The sequence below is a fragment of the Macaca nemestrina genome, chromosome 17 (genome assembly GCF_043159975.1).
Source record: "Macaca nemestrina isolate mMacNem1 chromosome 17, mMacNem.hap1, whole genome shotgun sequence".
Lineage (NCBI taxonomy): Eukaryota > Metazoa > Chordata > Mammalia > Primates > Cercopithecidae > Macaca > Macaca nemestrina.
The window spans coordinates 2,433,834-2,456,396 of NC_092141.1; the positions used below are offsets into that span (position 1 = coordinate 2,433,834).

Consider the following 22,563-nt stretch of genomic DNA (forward strand, 5'->3'; position numbering starts at 1 on the left):
TTTGTTTTTTTTTTTTAATTTTTTTTTTTGAGATGGAGTCTTGCTCTGCCACCCAAGCTGGAGTGCAGTGGGATAAACTTGGCTCACTGCAACCTCCGCTTCCTGGGTTCAAGCAATTCTCCTGTCTCAGCCTCCCAAGTAGCTGGGATTACAGGGTCCACCACCACACCTGGCTAATTTTTGTATTTTTAGTAGAGAAAGGGTTTCACAATGTTGGCCAGGCTGGTCTCAAACTCCTGACCTCGTGCTCCACCTGCCTTGGCCTCCCAAAGTGCTGGGATTACAGGCGTGAGCACCACGCCTGGTCAAAACTTTTTTTTTTTGTTTTTTTAAATCAGCCAGGCATGGTGGCACATGCCTGTAGTCCCAGCTACTCAAAAAAAATTTAGCTCATCATGGTGGTGCGCCTGTAATCCCAGTTACCTGGGAGCCTGAGGCAACAGAATTGCTTGAACCTGGGAGACAGAGGTCCCACCAGGGCGGGAGGACTGCTTGTGCGCAGGAATCTGAGGTGGCAGTGAGTTACGATAATGCCACTGACTCCAGCCTGGGTGACAAAGTAAGACCCATCTCTTAAAAAAAAAAAAAGGGGTAATAATACTTCCATGGCAGGCTTATTTAGAAAACTTAATGAAATACTGTACAGAAGTACCTAGCTCAGGAACTGATACATGATAGATACTCAGGAGACGTGATTTTCCCCTGCCGTGGATGGGGAACAATAAAGCAGAGTACCACTTTATATGATTATATTATGTGGCCAGGGAAGCTCTCTTTACCAAGGTGACAGAAGGGAGTGCGAGAGGCACACAGCCGAGTACAGTGTGTTCCCAGTTAAGAAAAGAGCAGCTGCGAAGACCCTCAGGCACGAGTGCTTGGTTTGTTTGAGGAACAACAAGGATGTCAGTGTGACTAGAGCACACTGGGTTGAAGGACAGCAGGAGGACCTGAGGTCAGAGAGCTTGGGAGTGGGATGGAGGTGGGGTCAGATCTAATGGAGGGCACTGTAGGCCCCTGTTAAAACTTTGGCCTCTACTCTAAGTGATAAGAGCAATCATCAGAAGGTTTTGAACTAAGAAATGACACGATTTTACTGATATTTTAAAAACAGACTGAAGAGTAGAAGGGGAAAGGAACCAGAGCAACCAGTCAGAAGGCATTTCAGCGAACTGAACCGGGGTGCAGTGGGAAGAGAGAATTGTACCTGTACGTGTTTTGAAGGTAAAGAAGACATTAACTGCCAGTGGATTAGATATGGAAGTGTGAGAAAGAAGTGCCAAGAATAACCCCAAGCATTTTGACATGAGCAGCCCAAAAATCAAAGCTGCCATTTACCAAGATGTGAAAGGGTAAAGGAAGACCAGGATGGTGGGTAGCGGGTGGGGCAGGATTCAGGAGTTTGGATTTGGACATGTCAGATTTGACATACCTGTTTCACAGTCCCTGAAGTGGAGACCTACCTTAGTCTCACTGAGCCGCAACTGCCGCCTAGGTAGCCTGTGGATCACTACATTCTCACTGAGCCGCAACTGCCGCCTAGGTAGCCTTTGGATCACTACATAGGCTGAGGGCTGGTGTGCTGGCTGTGTGCTCTCCTCGAGCCAGAACACATACGTGGTATCTGACACTAGAGCTAGGAGAGCTGATGTAGATGGGGCGTGGGAAGAGTCTGAAGCTGGTTAGTACTCTTCTACTCGGCACCTGTCCCACACTAAAAGACAGCTTCAATAGCCAACTCCCAAAAGCATCCTCTGGAATCAAGACCACCTTGTGATCACAAAAGAAGAGTATGAGGATCCTCCGGCCCAAGCCACATCATCCAGCCTCTCTTCTAACTGAACATCTCCCACACGTACAAAACAACTTGTTAGCTGTCCGCAGCCTCACGTACTACAAATCCCCATTATCTGCCCATTCTGAGACTAGAACAGCAGAATTTCACTCTAAGTTTTTGTTGGAAAGGCATAAAACAAGTATTCCTCTTGGGAAAGAAGGGTTCTCTGATTCCCAAGATATAGTAGCCATTAAATGCATCCAAAGAATATGAGTTTTTGATATATCAATGTCCAGAACCTTAATCTACTTACAGCAATTTAACCAAAGGGAATATATGCTCAACTTCTGCTACAAGAAACTGATTCACTGTTTATAACTGTAAAAAAATTGGGAACATTCTCTTGATTCAATAAAGCAAAGATGGGTTAAAGAAATCTTGGAATATAAAAGAATTCTGGGTAACTATAAAAAATGATTCCATATAAGAATATATTAAAAACATGAGGAAAAAAGCAGATTACAAATAGTATATACAGCTGGGCACGTTAGCTCACACCTATAATCCTAGCACTCTGGGAGGCTGAGGCAGGTAAATCGCTTGAGCTCAGGAGTTAGAGACCAGCCTGGCAACATGGTGAAACCCCATCTCTATTCAAAAATACAAGTATTAGCTAGGTATGGAGGTGGGTGCCTGCAGTCCTAGCTATGCGGGAGGCTGAGGTAGGAGGACTGCTTGAGCCTGGGAGGCGGAGGTTGCAGCGAGCTGAGATTGTGCCACCACACTCCAGCCTGGGCACCCTATCTAAAAAAAAAAAAAAGAAAGAAAAACAAATAGTATATATTAATATTAATATAACCTCCAGTTTTACTGAAAAGAGTGTGTGTGTGTGTATACTAGAAATTAAATATGATTATATATGATCGCAAAATAACTGCTCTTACTTCTGGGTAGAAAGGAGGATTACGGATAATTTTTCTTCTTTTTATTTGCGTGTGTTTTCCAAATTTCCTACGGTGAACAAATACTCTTTTATACTAAAAACAGTTTGTTTGTTTGTTTGTTTTTAGAGACAGGCTTCTCATGTTGCCTGGGATGGTCTCAAACTCCTGGGCTCAAGCGATCCTCCCGTCTCCGCCTCTCAAAGTGCTGGGATGAAAGGTGTGAGCCACTGCAACAGGCCAAGACTTTATATTCTATATAAAGCCTCTCATATTTGTGGTTCATGTTTGGAACTTTTACTTTTTTTTTTTTTTTTTTAACATCTCCCTATGTCCCTAGTATATACTTCATCTAGGTCAAAAGACTTTCTCCTGAGAAGACATTTGCGGAACCTCCCTGAAGGCCTGTCCCTCAAGGGACGTGATGCTCACTGCTCTGCAGAGAAGTCAGTCACAGGGTCTTCCTGCCTCCACACAGCACTTCGCTCCCGAGCTCGGTGGCTACTATGTCCCTAGCCTAGTAACTGTTATTACACGTGGGAAAGGTGAGGCCGACTGGACTGCCCTACTCTTTACCTGGCTGAAAACCCAACTGTTAAGCAGAGACTAAGAGCTCCACAGTCCCCATCAGCAACAGGGAATCGGCTTTGTTTTCTATAAACAGACAGGCAAGAAAAACGTTCAGGTTAAAACACAGTCCTCAGAGGAAGGAAAATAGAAACCAGGCAGCGGGGAATGCTTCATATTCCTACAAGTTTTTTTTCTAAGTGAACACATGGTGTCTGCTTCTCTCTAGTCACCTATTTATCACTCTCCTCCTTAGAGAAGGGAAAAAGCCCTGGCTGTTTTCCTAGTGCAGAGTTTTGTGGTGGGGCGGGGGGGGGGAGGAAGGGGGGAGAAAGGAGGGTGCTTTGAGCATGATGCAAACCATTTGGAGCTGAGTGAGAGCACTGCCAACACAAGCTGCACTATTTAAACAAGTGAGGAAATGATCGTATATACAACATGCCAGCGAGCACACACACACACCAAAGGAAGTCGAGAGGGCTTTTTTTTTTCAGGACACAGAGCTGGATGTCAGCGGCTAAAAGGTCGATATTTTCCCTTAACACCCTTCTCAATGACTTAATCATGTTCCATTTGCACAGAAAACTTCCCAAGAATAAAAAAGTCTGGAGAATTAAGAGGAGGGGCAAATGGGGAGGGATGTTTGGCCTGGGGCTGACCTTATCCGAGGTTTTCTCCACGTAGCAGGGGTCCTGAGGGGCAGCCAGCAAGGGGACAAAGCCCGAGAGAAGCCGATCCTCTTCCAGGATAAGAAGGGTGAGGTCATCATCCGGGTCCTTGTACAGTGGCACCTCAGACTGATTCACTGCAGTCAGTATGTTACAGAAATCAGCCAGCGTCGACCACACATCCACAGCAACACTGTGAGAAATAAGGTAAGAAAAGAGCAGCTCTAAAGAGGACCCAGTAAAAAAAAGAATTCTCAGTACTTGCGAGCAGTGAAGTACTTGCAGCAAATGTTGTCTAGGCTGGCATCTGCCAGGAAATCATACCCCAAATGGGAGGAAACAAAACTGTGCCCAAGGCAGCAATCTAAGGTATGTGTATGTGGAGCTACACAAAGTGGAAATTGATTAGGGGGAGTTTGTAATCCTCACCAGAGAGGAAAAAGAATTTAGAGAATCAGTTGCCTAATGCAGGGCCCTGTCATCTTTCCAGACAGTGTGCCTGAGACGCTCACTCAAACACTCTAGACAGCCAGTGCCTGAGGCTGCTCCCAGAATTCCCCACCGCTGTCCAGCCAAGTATATGCCATACTGAGCACCAGCCTCTCCTCCCCCAGCCACAGCCATGGCGGGTCTAGTCACAATACAGCAAGAGTCATGCAGGTTTTCCTCCTACAATGCTTTAGAAATCTCTTCCCTACACATAGGCAGGCAATCAGGCAATCAATCAATCCATCAATCAAACAAACAAAAACTTCATTCCTGGCCCATCAAGATCCTCACAGGAAGGTAAAGCCTCTTACACACTTCATTAGCGCTGTCTCAGCCATTCCATGCCTCTCCTTTCTCTCATGTGTGGAAGGTTAGATACAGGGTGACCAACCATTCTGGTTTGTGTGGGACTGTCCCGGTTTTAGCACTGAACATCCCCAGAAACCCCCCAGTCCTGGGCAAGCTGGGACGGCTGGCTTAACTGTGTATCACCAGGTCCTGGTTGAACCTGAGAAGAAACCTTGAAACTGCGAAGTCTGGCTCTCCCTAATTAAAATTTCAGGGTAGAATTATAAAAAAAGAGGTTCATTTCTCTGTCACCATCACTTGTCAAAAATCGACTGTGGGCCAGAGTCCTGCTTTGGTGGGTGTTGAGGATCCATAAGGCTTTTTTTTTTTTTTTTTTTTTTCTGCCTACCCAGGGATACTCCAAATTGTGGTAAAGACATAAGGCCAGCCAAGGCTACAGACGTGGCTTTCTTCTCCAGGGAAGCACCTAACTAGGAGTCTGGAACAGAGAGTGTCCTATGGATGCTGAGTTTTACTCTAAAAGAAGAGAGATCCATAGGAGAATTACAAAGACAAGCTTCACAATTAGATTCACGAGCTAGAGTGGCAAGAGGCAGTATGTAAAGAGAGCTGTACGAATCATCCTGGGCTGGGTGTGGTGGGCCACGCCTGTAATCCCAGTACTTTGGGAACATGGGAAGGGAGGATCACTTGAGGCCAGGAGTTCAAGACCAGACTGGGCAACACAGTGAGACCCTCTCACTAAAAACACCCAAGAAGAATCATCCTGGAATCTCCCCAGTGGAGTTACTGCCTATGAGTCCTACTAGGGAGGGGTCTCAGATCTAAGCAATTTGTTTCTCTTGGAGACTAAGAATCTTCGGGGGATGGCAGAAAAGAAAGCATTCGAGGCACATGCCACTGAAGGTGACAGTGGGGAAGAAAGTGGAGCAGAGGGATGGGAACTCCCTGACTGGCTCCAGGTGGAAGGAGGCTGCACTGGTTTATTTACTGTAATCATTGCACTAGGAAAAGGCAATGAAATGAAACATCTTGTTTTCAAGAGTGTCCTGGGAACCAGGCAGAACACAGCCCCATTAATCACACAACGGCACATAATCAACACACGTGTACTGCAGAAGTAACTCGCTTCACAGGCTTTACCCAGGAAAAAGAACATGTTTGGGAAGAATCACCGGAGGGACGAGTTTTTGAAAGCCTCTCTCAGCGCAGACACCGACAACCAGACTCATTCACAAAGCTCCATCTTTTGGCTCAGCCGGGTTTGGCTGTCAGAAATGTTTAAATATGGAAAAAAATAAACAGTTGCAACACGTTTCTGTGCAGAGATCTGCCTGAGCTCCTTTGTGATGTAATGGGAAACGCGGCATTCAGGCTACCAGCTGTAGAATAAACAGAACTTCGAGGGTTAAAAGGAACTGAACTTTCCACGACCCCATCTGCAGAGAAGAAAATAATAAGAGGAATGATGCACTGCCCCACAGCCCTGATAGTTTATCCTCCGGTCCCGGCTGCAGAGACAAGCACCGGATGTGATAGGACTGCTCAGGGCCGCCTCCGAGGTTAGTGCTGCCCATGGGAGACGCACAGGGAGGCTCTTCCAGTTCCCCGCTTCCTCCCCCAGTGCCCTGCTGGCCACTTGAGCCCACTGCCTGAGTCTGATCCCACAGCACTGGTGAGCTTTGGCCAACAGGCACTGCTCGGCTGCAGAGCAGCAATTTGGAAAATAAACAGGAAAGACGACAGTGAGAAGGAAGAAGGTGAAAAGTCTCCCAGCTGAATTTTTGGCTTGGGGGCCCTGGTTGGTGCTGTGCAGGTCAAGGCTGCTGCAGGACATAGCTGGGGGTTGGGGGTGGTGTGGGCAGCAGCATCCCCAGCCAGAGAGAGGCGGCCGAAAATTACCCACGGCTGCCACAGTGGGAGGCCCCACATCCCTCTCTCATCCTCCCACCCCTACCATCTTGGATCCAAGATGAAGAAATATGTGGTACCATGTGGTTCTCATTACCATGCTCTCCTGTCCCCTAAGGCTCAGATAAACCAAAACTGACTCCTCCCAGAGACTGTTGGCCACCACTAGGGACCCCTGCCCACATATGCCTTTTTGCCCATTACCACCCACCTTGTACCAAAACCTTAAGACTCACTGCAAAAATAAGGTGGCTGAGAATCCCTACCTCAATGTTGATTTGTAAGACAGCAGCTGATGCCAAAAGACGTAGGGAGTGCCCAGAGTTCCCAACTCAGAAATATAAATAAAAGTGGTCCAAGAGCCAAGCTAGACTGTGCAGAACCCAGGAAATACACAAAGTCTTCAATGAGAGGTCATTTCTGCTCTGGTTAATTCCGATTGGTCTTGTACTCTGGTTGTGAGTAGCTGCCTTCTTCTGGTGTTTCAGGGGGATCACCCAAACTCAGTTCACATTCATGTCATCAGTTATCTCCTTTCATCAAACACCACAGACATGAACACAACTACCCAGAGACCCACGGGCTACACAGTGACTCTCTACAGGAGTGAGGGAGTGTCAGGAAACTCAAAGGAAGAGGTGCTTTGAAAAACCAGGTGAGATGTCTGAACTCAAAAGTTAAGGTATTTGTAAAAGGATGAGGTAATTCCTGGAAGCTGGGCAACATCACCTCAGCTTACCCCAATCAGGCCTCTGGGCTGGGAGGTCAGTTCTGTGGGTGAACATAGGATTTCCTGTCTGTAGAAGGAGAAAAGTTTAACGTTTTCCTGCTTTAATTCCTCATCCCAACCAGGAGCACCTTCTAACCTTCACCCGACAGCAGTCCTTCGACCCTATGGATTCAAGGTTGGCCTGGGCCAAGGAGCCAAAAGTCAAATTCGGGTGGGGTGAGGATCTGTAAAGAGCTGCCACTCTTTTGGAAATGCTTGGGAAATAACTTCCCAAAAGGTTTCCCAAATAATCTCAAACAACTTTTGATTCTAAACGGACCCTCTAGAGTGCTGTGGGCTCAGGCAGGTCCTTCTGGTTTGTTCTGGTTCAATGTACATTTTGGGGAAATTCCCAGAGCCCACAATATCCCACTAAAGTTAGGGCGGATTCTTCCCCAGACAGACACAAAGCAGCCAGAGAATATGAAACTGGGTCCAATGAGCCTGTTTATGGCTCCCAGAATGATGGCCAGGGAGTCTCTCAGCAGCTGTGATGTGATTAGTGAGCAGGGATCAGCAGTTGCAAGGTGACCCACTGGCCCAACCCCACAGAACACACCACACACCAGGACAGCAGACCCCTGGCTGGAGTCTGAAAGCCAGATCCTAGTTTGGGACAAACCAGCAGTGACTAGTTACAAGTATGCACTCAGAACCAAGGCTCACTTGCTTCCCTACAGACATGCATTCACTTAGTCCACCAGGAAAGGAAAAAAATAAGAGTTAATTTACTTTTTATTGCCTCAGAATTCCAAGGTTTAATGTATCTGTCAGTTTGAGTGCAGTGCAGCTGCTGGCCGATACAATGCAGCCCAGGCCAGCCCAGGTGACTGGGGAAACACATTTCACAGAAACAAACCAACACACACTCCTGGCTGGTTGTTTGGGGGATATGGACTCGGGGAATCAGATTAACCCTTCAGGCTGAGGTGAGTTCTGCAAATAGCCATAGAAAGGTAGCTGAAGTCCAGGCAACTGAGAAGCCCTGCTCTCAGACGGGCCATGGGCTTCTGTGTTCCTAAAATGTGGCTTTTCTCACAGGAGAGGTTATCCAACTGCAGCATCCCCTGACAGATTAAGGAATGCCAGTTGAGACACGTTAACTACAGTAATCTACCTTCTTGCCCAGAGCTCAGAAAGGGACTCTGCCAGCTTCACAGGGAAGGGGTCAGGCAGGACTTTTTCTGAAAGCTCCACTGGGGCAGGACTGAGAGGAGGAGAGAGTCTGAAAAGAGCAGAGCACTAACGCCTGACCAAGACTCAGTCCATCTTTCTGGCAAGTCTAAGGAGGACGAAGCACTCATACCCTCCTTCATATTTTACTGGGGGAACAAGCTGACTGGTGATTAATATCAAGTACAATGACCCCACGTTACAAGCCTGCTGGGGCCTGTGGAGGTGGCCATTTCCTGTGTAATACCAGCTTGTTTAAACACTAGCACTCAAACTCCACAGCTGCAGAACAAACCCGGAAAGAGCTGAGTGAGAAGAAGCCGTGCATTGTGTTTCAGAGCGATGGAAGATCAGAGAAGCAGCACAGATGGGAAACAAGTTGGGTCTTCTGGTTCCCGGAGTGAAGAGATCTGGAAACACAGCCAAGATGGCACAGAAGCTAGGCACAAGGAAGCCGAAAAAGAGGATACCTGTGTGGTACAGACAAAGACAGACAAACGGCTATAACAAGAGAGCCACACCTAAGACATGCAGTATCTGCTTTTTCAAACTGTTTCCCTGTGGGCCATTACATCCTGGCCTACAACTCTCCACACAGGGGTCAGAGGCTAACATGAGACCACTGTTGCCACGGAGAACTTCTCACTCCACTGGAGAAAACTGCGGGAAGTCAGCAGCTAACAGCAGAAATGGACTTGAATCCAGTAAGTCTGGCAGAGTTATAAGAATAATACCTGGGCTTGAAATGGCTCAGCACGCCTCTTGGAAAGTCAAGATGTCATGCCAACTCTGTCTGCAGCGGGTTAAGGATTTGATTCTGGTACCTCAGTGCTAGGTAGCTCAATAGGCCCGGGGTTGGGGTGGAGATGGGGAGAATTCTATGCAGCTCCTGGAGATTTCTAGCAACAATGTGTCATCTAGATGCCACATGATACAAAGAAGAGACAAAGGTATCAAAGGTCACCATTCCAGGAGTTAAGATATGAGCAGCAAGATACCATCCTCTAAGAATAAGATGTTTACTGGGTGACCGACCACTACAGAGTATAAGACTTAGGTGAAGATAATCCCTTCTATCTTTCTCGTTTATACCAACAAGTCAACTTGGGCCTTTGGGAGAGTACTCACCCTAAATCAATTTTTCCCAAAAGGGCAAGTCAAATTCTGAAGCTTAGTCATCCTGCCCTACTGCAAGAATATAAACCTCTCCACGTTCTAAGCAGGGCAGCTGGAACCCTATGACCAGCAATAGGTCACAGTAACCTCATTCCAGGATTTCTCAAGTATCAGAGCACCTCTACCATCTGCTGCCCCCAACATGTATGGGGTCAGTGCCTTATTTTATTTCAGTTCTCCAAAGCTACACTCGTATGTACAGCCTCAGTCGTATCACTGTGGTGTGTTAAACCCATCAGCACTGTATGTTTGGGAAAGAGCAGCCCCTAGGGGATCTTGACATCTCCACGGCATGAGGGGAGCCCTCGGCGGCCTCCCTGGTGCGGATTCTCACGGTTCCTGCCTCTCCAAACTTTTAGCTGTAACCACTCCAACACGTCTTCTTAGCTTAGCACACACTGGACCCAAATAACCTCAGCCCAGAGCTGGAAAGTACTCTCCCTGGGGTCAGCTGCTGTACCCTGCTGGGGTCAGACTGGAGCCTTAGGCCAACACCCCTTCCTCTCACAAGGAGTCCTATGGGAGGCGTGGGGAGGGGACAGGGGCTCCTGCCGTGGGAGAGATCACGTGTGCCCCACTCAGCATTTGGAGGAAGAGGAACCCCCTGGTGCCAGGCTGCAGTGCTAACGCCCCAACCCGGAGCCAGGGAGACTGGGTGGGGAGCCAGGGTAGCAAAGGGGCTTCCCACAGTCACCACCACTTCCTTCAGGGAAGTGCTGATGGACTATTACTCAGTGACCTCCTAAAATGCCCTTTTGGGAAGACGTACTAAGCGTCCTTGAAGGGGTGCCGATTAGGCTTGGGATTAGTTCTTATTTCAGAGCTGCCCTATGAAGGTGAGTGAACTAGTTGTTTTTAACTTGAGAATTTCTATCTCATCTACAGAGTCCACACACGGAAGCTCCCTGAGGAAGTCAGCTTACTGCATATGCCCTACGTCTCCCTCTTTCTCCCTACGTGACAATACCTCAGAGGGCTCCCGACGACCCTTCTCCGATGTGCTCTGTAGACTATGGAAGACGAACCATGGAAAAGCAGCAAGGACAAGAATTTCTAGAGTTTTTTTTTTTTAAACAGTACTCCAATCCAACAGTGTGATAAATGCATCCGAGCTACAATTAGGAAGATATATAGCATCAGAATGCGAAGGTCTGGGCAGCCTGGTGAAACGCGGGCTCTCCAGAGCCCCAGCTATGTTTCCCATTATGTAACCCTGGTCATGGGCAGACAGCCAGACTCCAAATGAAAAAGAGACTCTGGCTTGGCACTGGTTCTATTTTCCTATCCTCATTCGGGGTCAGCGCAGTGTCATACAGCTGCAGAGAAAGCTCTGGGGATTAAACCTGGGAAAGCCTCCAAGACTAGGACCTGGGTTCAAGTACCAGCTGAAAGCAATAAACCAACTGCCACAGCTGGGCTAGGTTTGGATGTTCTCAAAGTCCCCTGACTCTTTCACTTACTGAGAACTAGAGATCAGGATAAGTGAAGATTTGGCCTCGGCAGAGACTGAAATGAGGTAGGCTGTCCCACTGCCCTAGCCTTGCCAAAGGTCCTGGGATGCAAGGGGTCACTATGCTCAGGTTCATGAAGCCTGTAGCTCTACTACTCTCTAGCACGACTTTGCTTGTGCTCACTTGCCGAAGTAGGGGCGCAGCTGCCTCTCCCTTCTCACCAGAGGCTTGGTGTGGAAGGGAACACAAACTCTGCTAGCAGATGGGGCAAGTAGATGGGCCCTCCAAACACAGCAGTCTGTTCTAAATACACCAACTTTCACAGTGGCCCCAGACCACTCTCCACATCCTGCTATAATCCTCTATCCCAACAAACTCCTGGGATTACGAAGCCATTCTGTTACAATCCCTAACGGGTACAAATGGGAAATCAACTTGCTTCCATACATGCTGGCTCTAGCACACAGATCTAATAAGTGCCACAGTGAGGGAAGGCCCCCATGCCCAGCAATCCTGCCCTCCTCACTCTGCAGTGCCAGCAATACTCTCATCACCACCCTAAGTGTTTCACATGTGCCTGCTACTGTGGACTTGACTGGAAGGAAGAGGAGAGAACCAAGGAAACTAATGATGAAGCCTGGAATTCCCCTCAGAGAGGGGAAGATGCTGTGCAATGATTCTCTAACTGCATAAGGAAAGAAGGTAACAATTAAAGACAGGGAGGGAACGAAGGAAGAGAGATGAAAGAAGGGTCCCACGTGTCAGAGGGACCATTTGCAAGTGGGGTTTCTGGAGGAAAAGCAAAGGGGACTTCCTCTTTGTAGGAAAAACAGGCTCTCTGGTCACCTTATCTTAGGATCAGAGAAATGTATCTTTGCAAAGAAGAAACGCAGGCAAAGACCAATGAAAGCATGCCAAGAAAGGGCACTAAACAGCAGCCATTTCCTTCCTGCTCCCTCGAGAGCATTTCCAAACCCTTCAAAACGAAGAGCAGCAAGAAGGACTTTACAAGCGTCGGGGGGTCACAGTTTCGGCATCTACAGAACCACTGGGGTGTGTTACTCTCTATGACCTTACAAGAAAAGCCTCTTCAATCTATAAGGTCGGTGGGCACAAGATAAAGTTTGAAACCCACAGAAGCACCATACCCTTGCCAATCTCTCAGAGTATTTACTCAGTGAGTATTAGGAAGCTACATGAGAATATGGGAAACAAAAGGAGGAAGGTGCAATTCTGATTCCATTTTCCAGTCCTCTGATCTGAAGGCTCTGAGGTGGGACTACCCTCCGTGGTAGTCAGGCCAGGTTTGCTCTGTTGAACAGGGGCACCAGTCCTTAAATAGCCATGCCTTGGGGTCAGGCCCCAGGATAGCAAAGCCTCTCTTTCATGCTTAAACTTGCATTCCAGAGATAACCAGCTGCTGATCCTAACTGCAGAGAGAGAGAAAGAGAGCACAGGAGGAGACGTTTTTCTCTATTACACTGATCTCTCTAGCCCAGTCTGGCTTCACGAGAGAGCAAGTGGTATCCACAGCTACAGTAATGTATTTGCTGGGCAATTAAATTCAATATACTATTTGGTCAGATTTGCTCTCCTCGTGAAGAAGTCTGAGAAGACTAAGCAAATATGACTCAAATGTCCCAACCCCCTCTGCCTCTCTGTAGCCCAGAATGTGAAGCCCAGCCGGGGATGGCTGTAGCTTGGACCACGTGCCTGCCTGTAGATTGAGCCCTTGCCCAAAGATGGGCAGCAGCTCAGAGCCGGCAACGAGCCATTTGCTGCAGCATCCAAAGAGAAAACAGACTCAGCATCTCAAGCAAATGAGACCCAGCACTTCCTGTGTGAGCTTTCCATTTCCTCAGCCAAACAAAAGCCAAAAAGGAGTGAGAGAGGGAGGAGGGATGAAGGGAGACATGCTGCGTGAGAGAGCTAGCAGACCTGTGGCCCGGGATCTGGGTAAACAGGGGCTGTGTGAATCCTATCTAAGCGACCGGTGGTTGTGAGGTGAGGTGACCCAGGGAAGGCCCAGGCTCCAGGGACAGATGGTCTGCCTCCCTACCCTGAGAGTAAGGAAGGGACACTCAGTGACCCCTGTGCATGCTCAGAAGCAGTGGCTTAGATACTTGGAGAACTGAGTCCTTTCTTGGCATTTTCTTCCCAAAACTGCCAACTGCCTAGTCCTCATTAGAGATTAATAGCCTGAAAAGTTTGAGGCTGTAGATGTTAACTCTTTGGGGATCACTGCTGAGAAACAGCTGTCCCCTAGCCAGCAGATCCATCAGTTCCTTTCTGTGGCCCCAGCTGCACAGCTTGGAGCTCCAAGGCTTCAGCCTGGAGTGCATTTTGGAAACCTAGGAGGGCCCACAGATAGGATACAGAGAACTGTCCGATGCTGTGAGTGCCGACCACACAGTGACAGAGCTAGAGGTGGGAAGGGCATGGGGAGACTGAGATTAATAACAGTCCAGAGGTGCATCCTGAGGCAAGGACAGGGAAAAAACTGAGAAAGAAAGGAGGAAGAATCAGACTACACAGTCTACACAGAAACTGTTGCCCAGAAATCTCTGCTTTACCTTCCCTCTGGAGGTCACCCATGACTCTAGGAGACTCACATAGCTGGTCCCCAGGTCAGACAAGCTCCCCTCCCTACTCCCCAAAAGTGCCCTCCACAGTAGCCAGGGTCTCCATAATCTATCCTCCAGCATTACTTCTCTCCAGAGAAGAACACTGGAGATGCTTGTTCTGAAACACACATAAATGCATAACACAGAGCATGAAGGAGCTTTGGTACAAAGCACCAGCCGAAGACCACACTCAGAGAATGCGGCGTAGGGGAAGAAAAGGAAGAGGGAAACGAGAAATGGTGGGGGTGAAACGGAGAAAAACAGAGACACCAAGGAAGAGTAGAGATAAGAAAGAGAGGCCCAGCACTGTGGCAGGCCGAGGCAGACTGCTTTAGTCCAGGAGATCAAGGCCAGCTTGGGCAACATGGCAAAGACCCATTTCTATTTTAAAAATACAAAAAATTAGCCAGGTGTGGTGGTGCACGCCTGTAGTCCCAGCTACTTGACAGACTGAGGTGGGAGAATCACCTGAGCCCAGGAGGTCGAGGCTGCAGCGAGCTGTGATTGTGCCAATGCACTCCAGCCTGGGTGACAGAGCGAGACCCTGGGAAAGGAAGGTAGAAAGGCAGGAAGGGAGGGAAGAAGGAAGAAGAAAGAAAGAAGAAAGAAGGGAGGGAGGGAGGGAAAAATTAAAGTGAGCAGGAGGGAGAGATGAACAGTCAACAGGGCTGAACAGAGATGGAGCCTACACACACGTACATGAAGATACAATTGTACAAACATGAACACACATAGTGACACTAACACAAAGAAGAATGTGACAGATGGAACATGGACAGAGATTGAAGTCAGCAAGCTTTTTCTGTAATGAGCTGGATTGCAAATATCCTAGGCCGTGTGAACCACACAGCCTGTGGCAACTACTCAACTCTGCTCTGTAATGTGAAATCAGCCATAGACACAGTGTAAACAAATAAGCATGGTTATATTCCAATCAACTTTATGGACACTAAAATCTGACTTTTATACAATTTTCATGAGTCATGAAATGGTACTCGTTTGATTTTTTGTTTAACCATATAAAAATGTAAACCATTATTAGCTTGTGGGCCATGGTATGCTGATACCTGATACAGGCGCGCACACACACACACACACACACACACAGCAGAGGCAGACAAAAGCAGAGGCAAGGAGAAACGCAGAGGCAGGCAGGCAGAGACAGGTGAGGATAGACAGACAGACAGGGAGGTAGGTAAAAGGCAAGGCAGGCAGACACAAGAAGACCCACATACACAGAAATCCCCCCTCTAACAGAGAGATCCAGACTGGCACACAGAGACATAGTTACACACAAACATGGACATGAACACAGACATTCAGGAACATATACTCACAGACACAGACACAGACATGAATGGGACCAAAGCAGACTCAGACTGACATGGACTCAGAATCAGAAAGACACAGGTTGGACATGCTGGCTCATGCCTGTAATCCCAGCACTTTTAGAGACAGAGGCGGGTGGATCACTGGAGGGCAGGAGTTTTGAGACCAGCCTGACCAACATGGTGAAACCCCATCTCTACTAAACCCAAAGAAATTAGCCAGACCTGGTGGCTCACACCTATAAGCCCAGCTACTCGGGAGGCTGAGGTGGGAGAATTGCTTGAACCCAGGAGGCGGAGGTTGCAGTGGGCCGAGATCATGCCACTGCACTCGAACCTGGGCAACAGAGCAAGACTCTGTCTGGGAAAGGAAAAAAAAAAAAAAAAGAAAAAAAAGGCCAGACGCGGTGGCTCACACCTGCAATCCCAGCACTTTGGGAGGCCAAGGTGGGTGGATCACCTGAGGTCAGGAGTTTCAGACCAGCCTGGCCAACATAGTCAAATCTTATCTCTACTAAAAACACAAAATTAGCTGGGTATGGTGGTACATGCCTGTAGTCCCAGCTACTTGGGAGGCTGAGGCAGGAGAATTGCTTAAACATGGGAGGCCAAGGTTGCAGTAAGCTGAGGTCACGCCATTATACTCCAGCCTGGGCAACAAGAGCAAAACTCCGTCTCAAAAAAAAAAAAGGCTGGGCATGGTGGTTCACGCCTATAATCCCAGCACTTTGGGAGGCCGAGGTGAGTGGATCGCCGAGGTCAGGAGCTTGAGACCAGCCTGGCCAATGTGGTGAAACCCCGTCTCTATTAAAAATACAAAAACTAGCCGGGCATGGTGGCAGATGCCTGTAATCCCAGCGACACAGGAGGCTGAGGTAGGAGAAGAGCTTGAACCCAGGAAACAGAGGTTGCAGTGAGCCAAGACTGTGTCACTGCACTCCAGCCTGGGCGACAGAGCGGGACTCCATCTCAAAAAAAAAAACACACAGCTATAGATGCGGACACAGAGACATGGAAACACAGAAAGAGACCTCCATGGGGACACATGAACCCCATACAGAGACATATATACTCAAGGATATACAGACACAAACAGGTATAGACACAAATACAGACACAGATATGGACATCCCACATGAACACATACGGATAACACACATGGACACGTAAACACAGACAGACATGGACAGGCACACCGAAAGACCCCCAGACAGGCCCCCAGAGGCAGACACACAGAACTTTGCACTCAAACGCAGACACTAAGACACACACAGACTTACAGACACTTACAGACAAATGGACCTAGACAAGCACAGAGTCGGACACAACCCAGACACAGATATAGACAAAGATAAAAGAAGTAACCATATGGGGTTGCACAACACTCTGTAAATATAATTTATGTCACTGAACTTAGAAATGGTTAACATGGCAAATGTTATATATATTTATCTCCACAACTAAAAAAAAGAAAAAGGCATACAAACACATAAACTGATCTACGTAAATACACCCAGGCAGACACACAGACTCCAACACCTGCCCCCCGCCCCCAATACACAAATGCTCTGTCCCACACACAAATGCTCTGAGAGATGCCACAGTGACACACAAAGACACGGGGTGAGGGCAGGGGCATGGTGAGAAGACAGGGCATGAGTGAATGGAGGAGAAATGTGCCTGCACTCAGCCTCCCCACATGCTGCCATGCCAGGAGACAAAGTGCAGAAGGCAGCACAAGTAGCAGTGCAAGAGCCTTAAAGATGCAGAGAAGGCCGGGTGTGGTGGGTCATGCCTGTCATCCCAGCACTGTGGGAGGCCGAGGCAGGTGGATCACCTGAGCTCAAGATTTTAAGATCAGCCTGGGCAACATGGCAAAAAATACATGTTTTTCTCTACCAAAAAATACAAAAAATGAGCCAGGCGTGGTGGTGTGCACCTGTGGTCCCAGCTACTCAGGAGGCCGAAGCAGGAGGATCACATGAGCTGGGAGGTGGAGGTTGCAGTGAGCTGAGATCGTGCCACTGCATCCAGTCTGGGTGACAAAGTGAGACCCTATCTCAAAAAAAAAAAAAAGCAAGATGCACAGAAAAGCTAGTAAGAGAAAGAAACAAAGTCTCACACATATCCACACAGATCCAGACTCCAGAGGCAGCTGCAGAGATGGTGAGTATGCACAATATGGAGTGAGGATGAGGGAGGGAGAGCAAGAACAAATAAAATGGAGAGTGAGAGGAAAGAGTGAGTGTGAGAGGAGAGGGAAGAAGCCTGGAGAACAGGAAAAAATAATCGAAAACATCAGAGGACAGGGAAGGTGTTCAAAAAAAGTTCAAGTAAAGAAGAAACAGAGAAGCAAGCAAGCTGTGGGCAGAAAGAAACAGAGCAGGATGAAGAGGGGAGATGTAGGAACACGGGCAGGCCCAGGCCAGTGGTGCTAAAGCAATGGGCAGGTCAACTCACTGCGAAGGCAGATCCAGGGATGTGGGAGGAGGATTCCAGGTGTCTGGGTAGCCGAGCATCCAATCTGACCAGACTTTGACACTAGGGAGCAGCTCCTTCAGGTCCGGGACAAAGGAAGACACCTTGATGTCATCTTGGTCCTCCTGGTCCTCAGGAGAGGACAGCTGAGCTGCAGAGGCAAAGGGTGAGAACTGGGCCTATGTCTGCTGTAGCCCCCGAGTGAGGCCTGGGGCGCTGGGACGGCAGCAAGCTCTTAGGGAAGGGAGACCAAGTCCACAGGAAAGATGGGCCCGGAAGCGAGGAGAAGCGCCAGCACCTAAGAGGATTCTGAAAAGTAGGACAAACAGAGAACCAGTGTACTGGGTCTGCCCCTGGACACCACTGCTTCTGCTTCACCTGTGGCTTGGCCAAAGCCTCTCCTCTGGCCTCCAGCCCGCCCTGCCAGCCTTCCTTCAGCACAGTACCAAGATGGCACCAGAGTTCTTGCCAAAACTGCATGACCTGAATTTAATCACAAGGAAACATCAGACAAACCCAAACTGTGGGACACTGTACAAATGATTTACATTCTTCAAAAATAACAAGGCAGGCCAGGTGCGGTGGCTCACGCCTGTAATCCCAGCACTTTGGGAGGCCAAGGTGGGCAGATCACAAGGTCAGGAGATCGAGACCATCCTGGCTAACACCGCGAAACTCCGTCTCTACTAAAAATATAAAAAATTAGCTGGGCGCAGTGGCGGGCGCCTGTAGTCCCAGCTACTCAGGAGGCTGAGGCAGGAGAATGGTGTGAACCCGGGAGGCGGAGCTTGCAGGGAGCCGAGATCACGCCACTGCACTCCAGCCTGGGCGACAGAGCGAGACTCTGTCTCAAAAAAAAAAAAAAAAAAAAAAGACAAGGACATGTAGGACAAAAGAAGATCGAAAAACCATCCCAAATTAAAGGACAACCAAAGAGACACGATGACATCTAAATGCAATGTGTGCTCCTGCACTGGATCCCAGAGAAGACAACAACTTTGTTTTCCCCTTGCTGTAAAGAAATTAGGGCAACTGGCACAAACTAAATAAGGTCTGTGAATGCAATAATAGTATTTTATCAATGTTGACTTCTGATTTTGATAATTGTCATTAAGAGAATATCCTTATTATTAGGAATACAGAGTCAAGTATTTGGGGGGTAAAGGGCCAGCAACTCTAATTTAAAGTCAAATTGTTCAGAAGAAAAATAATAACCTTAAGTATGTGTGTATGGGAAGACGAACGTAAGGCCACATGGTAAAATGTTAACTGGGGAATCTGGGTGGTGGGTATATGAGTTGTCTGCACTATTCTTGCTACTGTTCTGTAAATCTGAACTTATTTCAAAATAAAAAGTTGCCTTTCTGTCCCTAAAAAAAAAAAGCAGCCTCCGTAGCTGGAGGCATTCACAAGGCTAGTGTGGCATGAGGCGACAGTGAGGTCTGATTAAGTCACTAATATTGATCTAGGAGCTGAAAAGAAAGGTGTAACCTTCAGCCCTATCTTCTACTGCTATGGCAATCAGGCTTAGACTTCTAAGGGCAGCCTTAAAGGATATGGGATGCTGTCTCAACCTAAGGGCTAAGAATAGCACCTGCTCTATCTGGTCAAGTGAGTCTCCCATGATGGCCGGTCCACGGTGGTTACAGAACTCACCAGGTACCACACAAAGATAAAGGGGAAAACACAACATCGATTATGGAAACTAACTTTTCTGGTTTCCTGAAGATGCAGGAACATGCAGCAGCTTATAGGTACAGTGAAAATTCTAACTACTAAAGAAGAAAAAAGGGAGGAAAGAGTCTACAAAAAGAAGAGGGCCTTAGAGGCAATCAGACTGTAAAAGGAAATGGGACTAGTTAGGCAGGCAAAAGGAAGAGGGGCATGTAGGTAAAAGGAAGAATGGAGACTACAGGGAGAAGACACCGAGAAAGCAGCAAGGCACTGTGAGGTCTGACAAGGTCAGGCAACTGGAAAGCCCACCAGGCCGGGGACTCCTCCTGCTTACCTTTGGCGGACTCCTTAAGTAAGTAGGTGCAGCGGCGGACCAGTAGAGAAAACATGGCCAAGCCCAGAGCTGCAGCTTGTTCCTGGATCACAGAGCGGCACTCCTCTGAGAAGCAGTCTGAGGAGAAGCAAATGAAACTCTCAGCACCCCAGGGGGACAAGGGCTACTTTTCCCTGCCTTACAAGATGCACATCACTGGCCATGTTACCGACCTTCCTTTTCCTCACTGAAGACTAGGGCTAGTAATATTCCCCTCTCAGAGTGGTCATAAGGCCAAGTACAGACTCATGTGAAGCACTTACCACGAGGTTTGGCATATGGATATGTGTTCAATAAGATGATAAGGGTCACCTCTGTCAATTCTACATCACAACAACAGTTACCTCAAGAAGGGCAGTCTGAGCTGGAGCTGCATGGTCTCTGCCTTTAGCTACCTACTGATAATGTAAAGCTATCGTAACAAGAAGTCAGATTTAAGTAACTCAGTCTCTCTAGTGTGTAACTAACAGGAGCATAGTCATCAATTAAGATTGGAAAAATACACATTTAAAAATGATCTTCTTGAATCACCAAACTTTAGTCCCATCCTTACCTTCTCCATGACCCTCCTCCTAAGAAAACACACATGACACAAATAATCTACTTTCATGGAATGAGTTAATTTTATGCAGAACAGTGCTTGGCACATAATAAGCACTTAATCAGTGTTGGCTTTTGTTTTCACAAATTCCTTCCCCTAGCGCTAAAAAATAAATCTGGCTCCCAATCCCAGTACCCTCTTTCCGTTACTTTTTCAGCCTGGCTAACTAACTTCCTTCTGGCTCCAGGTCACTGAAAGGAGCCACCTTGTTGGTGGGCAGAATTACTCTTTGGTGGCAGCTATGTGACATACTCCCAAAAGCCTGCCTGTACCTACTCTTCATCAGTGGCCTTCTCCGAAAGCCACGTCATCTGAACTCGAGAGGAGCTGGTGACACACAGAAGGCAGCAGTCGACCACACAGCCTCCGAGGAGACTCCACATACCCACAGGAGACAGAATCAGGGGCCAGGCTCACTAGCTCTGGCAGCAGCTAATCTGTTAATTCCCTCTCTATTACAGGAGAACTCTCAGAATCTCCAAGTGCTAAAAGGATAATCAGCTAAATGTCTGATCTCTGTCCCTGCCTGTATTTTAACCTCAATAGCCAAGGGGAGCCCTCTCATCAGCTCACCAGTCTTGTCAGTGGGGCCTCACTGAAACTGTTACTCCAAGAGACATTACCCAACCACAGTGATTCCTTACCACCTTTGCCCCAGGAGCAAGTATGACTGGAGTACACAAAGCCAGCCCCAAATCACTTCTGAAAGTACTGGGCATAAGAAGGAACAGGATGCTGCTCAGAAGGGCCCAACAAACGAAGAGCATCAGGGTAGTCATTCTTTGATTGTGGCTTTCCCACCATCCTTGCAGATGCCCACTGGTCCCAGATGTCACCCTCTGACTTTCCAACTCAACTGTGGCAGGCAGTTAAGGAAGTGGTAACAATCCATGTGAGTAGAATAGACCAGTCTCATCATTCCTGTCCTGTTAAGGCCCTAAACCTCTGTTAGAAAGAAAACAAGTATCCAAGAGCCAAGAAGAGGGAGGATGGAAAGCAGGAAAGGGGAAGATATGTAAGTTGTCAAGAAAAGTTAGCAACTTCTCCCCTTCACCCTCCCCACAGGCAGCAGCACTGTCAGTACCGCCCAGCTCAGTCCAGGCCATTGCCACGCCCAGACAACACCCTGCCTCTAACTAGCAACAGAGGTGGGAAGAAGGGAGTAAGTCCAGAACAGAGGGAGCTGGGAGAGGACAAGTGGAGGCCACATCCTGGCAACCGACACCGAATAAACATTAGTGCCCCCTCATCAACTGAGCAGAAGTTACCTGCACTCAGAAGGCTGGAAGGGATGAAGTGGGGTGTCCTGGCTCCAAGAGACTGGCATTTTGTGAAGCACAGGCTACAATAAGACACTCTCATGAGCTTGGACAGAGACAAGACAGGGGAGGTTTCTTTCAGCGAGCCTAGTTCTATATTTATGACAAATGGCAATCTCAGGCTAGACTGTCTCTCAGAGTTCCAGATGGGGGGCTAGGGCTCAGAGGGGAGAATGGACTGCTTAAGAACAATGGGATCTGTGGTCTTTGTGGACTCCAGGTTGGCTCCTTTTCTAAAGGCTCCTGCAATAAGGTCTGGAGACCAGGCAAGGTAGCAACAGCTGGAGTGTCTTCGGTATAGATCGGAAAGTGCTCAGCCACCTCCCAGGCAGCAGCTAGAAGGCAGCTTCATGACTGCTCTGTCCTTTGTGATGGTTATGTCACCTCGACTCCCCATCCCCTAATCCCCTCCTAAAGAAAGGCTTGAAACAACACTGCCTGCTTATGTGTCTGGTCCATCTGATGTGGTGTGTTAACCAGTAACTGTTCTGCCATAATCAAGCAGATGGAGATTTCACAAACAATCGAGGGGGTCAGACCTCTGACTGGCCATGTTACCTGGAGCACCTCCTGGAAGGCCTGCCCTTCTCCATGGCTCAGTGGTACCTCAAGCATATAGTGAGCGTGTAGAATGTGCCAGACTGTGTACTAGGTATGATGGAGCACACGGCTACAAGTAAAACATGCTCTCTGCAATCTTTCAATAGGGTAAAGAAAACTGTTATTTATCCAAGTAACCACGGCAACCTGCATCCAGCGCCTCAAGTGAGACAAGCACTAAGTGCACAGCATCTTCCTGGGCTGCTCTCGGCCTCACGCAGGCTTCCACAGGCTAGAAACCGCAAGACACCACTCCCTGAAAGCATTCACCGTTACACAGTGGGTAGGAAAACAGCATCTAGATTCCCAGAGTCCACCCACTTTGGGGCTAGACCTAG

General features: G+C 48.1%; 1 protein-coding gene across 4 annotated transcripts in view; it reads right to left on the reverse strand.

Moving 5' to 3' along the window:
• LOC105474287 (SMG6 nonsense mediated mRNA decay factor) overlaps positions 1 to 22,563 on the reverse strand; it is a 248,234-nt gene that overhangs the window by 111,070 nt on the left and 114,601 nt on the right. For all 4 annotated transcript variants that reach the window (XM_071082118.1, XM_071082117.1, XM_071082116.1 and 1 more), the window contains 3 exons: positions 19,667 to 19,783; positions 17,641 to 17,809; positions 3,942 to 4,143 (listed from right to left, as the gene is read on the reverse strand). In XM_071082118.1, the coding sequence (XP_070938219.1) occupies positions 3,942 to 4,143; positions 17,641 to 17,809; positions 19,667 to 19,783 (488 nt within the window). The remainder of the gene's footprint in view (positions 1 to 3,941; positions 4,144 to 17,640; positions 17,810 to 19,666; positions 19,784 to 22,563) is intronic.